At 46.8% G+C, this 3,858-nt stretch overlaps 1 protein-coding gene across 1 annotated transcript; it reads right to left on the bottom strand.

The window, feature by feature from the left end:
• Nucleotides 1–1,073: 1,073 nt before the first annotated feature.
• Nucleotides 1,074–1,412, bottom strand: LOC102417922 (protein p13 MTCP-1-like). Its single transcript, XM_006108927.1, has one exon. The coding sequence runs from the start codon at nt 1,410–1,412 to the stop codon at nt 1,074–1,076; it is 339 nt and encodes a 112-aa protein (XP_006108989.1).
• Between the last annotated feature and the right edge of the window lie 2,446 nt (nt 1,413–3,858).

Genomic DNA, 3,858 nt, shown 5'->3' with positions numbered 1-3,858 from the left:
AGTGATGTCTCTGATCCTTGTCTACCGGGGCTGAGCTAATTTTTCAGGCTTAAGGTTTTTTTCTTTGTCTTTCTCTGTTTAATATATTTTTACTAGAGGCCTGGTGCACGAATTCATGCACCCGTGTGGTGCCTTGGCCTGGTCTGCGGGGATCGGCCAAAACTGGCTCTCTGACATCCCCTGAGGGGTCCCAGATTATAAGAGGCCACAGGCAAGGCCAAGGGAAGCCACCGGTGCACCATTAGATCTGGGAGGGACACGAGAGGTTGGCCAGCTGGGGAGGGACCATGGCAGGGCTCCAGGGTGTGTCCAGCATGTCTCACTCACTCCTGATCATCAAGACTACAGCAGCAAGCTGACCTACAAGTCTGAATGTCTTGTCCCTGGTGGTCAATGCATGTCATAGTGAGCAGTTGAGGAACCTTAGTATATCATTTGCATATTATGCATTGATTGGTTGAAAGGATGACCCATTGAATGGACACTTAGCATATTAGGCTTCTATTATATAGGATTGATTTCATACAGGAAGGGAGCGAGAAACATAAATGATGAGAGAGAATCATACATCGGGTGTCTCTTGCCCGCCCCCTACTAGGGATCGAGCCCACAACCAGAGCATGTGCCCTTGAACAGAATCCAACCTGGGACCTTCCAGAGTCCACAGTCCAACCCTCTATCCACTGAGCCAAAAAAGCCAGCGCTCATTAGTTAATTCTTGTCTGTGCCCTGACCAGGAATCAAGCTGTGACCTCCGGGTTCATAGTTCATCCATGAACCACTGAGAAACACCAGATTGGCTCAAAATGCTTTTATTGATTTGAGAGAAAGGGGGAGAGACAGAGAGAGACAGAGAGAAAGGAGATGAGAAGAAGAAAAACAAGAACAAGAAAAGAGAGAGAGAGAGAGAGAGAGAGAGAGAGAGAGAGAGACATCAATGTGCCCTCGCAAACTGGCGGTGGCAGATAGAACAACAGAGCTTAGTAAAAAAGTGAACAGAACTATACACGTCCCACCACCAGGCCGCAGGACTGGGGCTCAGGTTGACAAGAGCCAGGGACCCATCATGTGTCCTACGAGTCTTCCTTCAGCTCAAGGATCATTTCCTCTATGCCATTCTCCTTGATGTGGTGCACGATGCGCCAGAACCGGCCCATGGAGTCCAGGTACTGGCTGCCAAGGTGGCACGTCCACAACAAAGGCATGGTGCTCGCGGTTAGCGGGCAGGTGGTGAGTGCAATAAGCCCACTGGGGATGTCTTCCTGCCGCAACCGTACTTGCAGGACACCTCCTGTCTCCATGACGAGGTGCAGCCACGTGCGCTGCTTCTCGTCCTGGTACACCGAGGGCCAACGGATCCTCAGGCAGATGGGGTGGGAGTTGAGGTGCACCTTCGAAGGGAACTCGGCCATGACCCCTCAGTGGTACAAGGAGCAACAGCCACAGCTTCTCAGAGCCTTTCGCTACTTCGGTCCTGGTATCGAAAGACAGGGGATTGGGTCTCCAAACGCATTTTACCTCGGCTTTAACTTTATGGTTTTTAAGGTTGTGTTTGTGGTTGCCTTTGGTTCAAATTTATGAATCTCAACTTTTCTTTCTTTTTTAGCTTTAGATCTTTCATCTAGAACAAACTGTACTAAACGTACTTAATGGGAAATATGACTCTGTGAACATAACAGGGTCCTATGAAATTTTAAAAACATTTTTTCAATCACAGTAGACATAGAACATCAGGTTCATTTCAGGGGTACACCGCAATGATTAGACATGATATAATGGACTAAGAAATCATGTAATTAATCTCATGCCCATCTGAGACCATACACAGTTATTATAATATTACTAGAGGCTCAGTGCACAAAATTTATGCACTCAGGGGGGTCTCTCAGCCAATCCTGGAGCCTCTCCCAGTCCAGGACTCGTTGAGGGATGTCCAACTGACGGCTTAGGCCTGCTTTTGTTCTGATGTGGAGGCTCCAACCACCCCAATGTGCTCGGCAGCTGTGAGCCTGGCTTTTGACTGAGTGACGCTCCCGCTGTGGAGTAAACTGACCACTGGTGGACAGCATCTGCCATGAGCATCTCCCCCGGTGGTCAGTGCGTGTCATAGCATCCAGTTGTTCTGCCGTTTTTTGGATTTGCATATTAGCCGTTTTATTTTATTGGATTGACTCAATGCTCTACTTTACTGTGCCATGACTATTCTTTTGTGTGTTTTTTATATAGTTTTACTGATTTCAGATAGGAAGGGAGAGGGAAAGAAAGAAAGATAAATGATGACAGAGAATCACGCATTGGTTGCCTCCTGCACGCACCCTACTGGGGATCAAGACTGGGGATCAAGACTGCCATGACTGGGAATCGAATCCACATCTCCTGGTTCCTAGGTTTAAGCTAAACAACTGAGCTAGGCCAGCCGGGCTCTTTTCTTTTCTTTTTTCTTTTTTTTCTTTCTATTTCTTTTCTTTTCTTTTTTTTCTTAATTAAAACTTTGTAGTTGGTTCAACTTTTCTTTTTGTCAAGACACACCACCTTTTTTCTGATCATCTCAGAGGGAACTCACAAACCATAGAACAACCCACCCTGTGCAAATAATATGTAAATAATATGCTTTACCTTTTACACCTGGCAGAGGAACAAATCTAACGACAGTGTCCAGGTGGGCTTCTTAACAGCTGTCTTGCTTCTCAAGTGCTGGTGAGAGAGGCAAGACCAAAATATTCAGGGACGGACAGACACCTGGGATAGCTGATTGGGCCACCAGGAAGCAAATTTACAGGTGAAAGAGCACGTAGGATTCCTGATGTCTCATAACATCATTTATAGAATGATCTCTCCCTTCCCCAAACCTCAGCCATGCTCTTGCCAAGAGCTGTATGGTTTTGCTGCTAAACTCACTTCAGTCCACAAAGTCCATATTCCTCCCTCAGATCAGACTCTATCCCCAATCCTTCCTCCTTCTCCTCCCATCCATCTTTTTCTTGCCTGTTCTTCTTGCTCTGAAGGCAAAGCCCTGTTCTTCGCTCCTTTCCTCTGTGACTGGTCTTCGCTTCCCACTGTCACCTGCAGAAGAAAGAACATGGCCATGATACACTTATTCCCAGGAGTCCATGTACCAGGAATGTGTCCAGAAAAAACAAGGTACCACTGACTCACACCCCAGAAACCAGTTCTGTGATACAGGTGGTGGTGATGTAGGAAAGAGGTTTATTCAGGTGCTGGCAACCTGAGAAGATGGGGGAAGCTCATCCCAAAACCCATCTGCACATCTCAGTCCAAGCAGTGGCTTTTATAAGGAGGGAGAGACCAAACAGAGCAAAGAGGTCAGGGGGCGGGGCTTGAGTAGTTCTCTATGTGCCCACAGGCACAGTCCAATCTGATAAGGATCTTGCAAGTGGTCAGGTGTCTGTCCAGTGTGCGTCATGCTAGACTATGTACTCCTGGTTCTAATGTTGAAGGTCATCAAAACTCCCAGAACCGGGAAGGTTAGAGTTCATATCTTGTAAATTTAGTTCCTAGGATTCTTATACAAACAGGCTGTTTACCAACAAGCTTCATTATTAGTCAGAGTCCACATTTACAGGAACAATGTGGAAAGAATGGTGAGGTAAGTTGTAATACCCATGAATTACATGAATTCATGTAATTACTGTGACATAAATGCTGAGATGCTTCGTTCTTCTTCAAGGCGTTTCTACCCTTTGAAAAAGTCAAATAGGCGGTAGCCGGATTGGCTCAGTCGATAGAGTGTCAGCCTTAGAATTGAAGGGTCTCAGGTTTGTTTCCCGATCATGGGCACATGCCCAGGTTGTGGGCTAAATCCCCAGTGAGGGACATTCAGGAGGTGGCCGATCCATG

Source organism: Myotis lucifugus, unplaced genomic scaffold (assembly GCF_000147115.1).
Source record: "Myotis lucifugus unplaced genomic scaffold, Myoluc2.0 scaffold_4371, whole genome shotgun sequence".
NCBI lineage: Eukaryota > Metazoa > Chordata > Mammalia > Chiroptera > Vespertilionidae > Myotis > Myotis lucifugus.
Note: the sequence above shows the minus strand (reverse complement) of the source record. Positions and strands in the feature narration are given on the sequence as shown.

Excerpts from the sequence above, each read along its gene's own strand:
- LOC102417922 (XM_006108927.1), bottom strand. The coding sequence starts at position 1,412 with ATGGCCGAGTTCCCTTCGAAGGTGCACCTCAACTCCCACCCCATCTGC.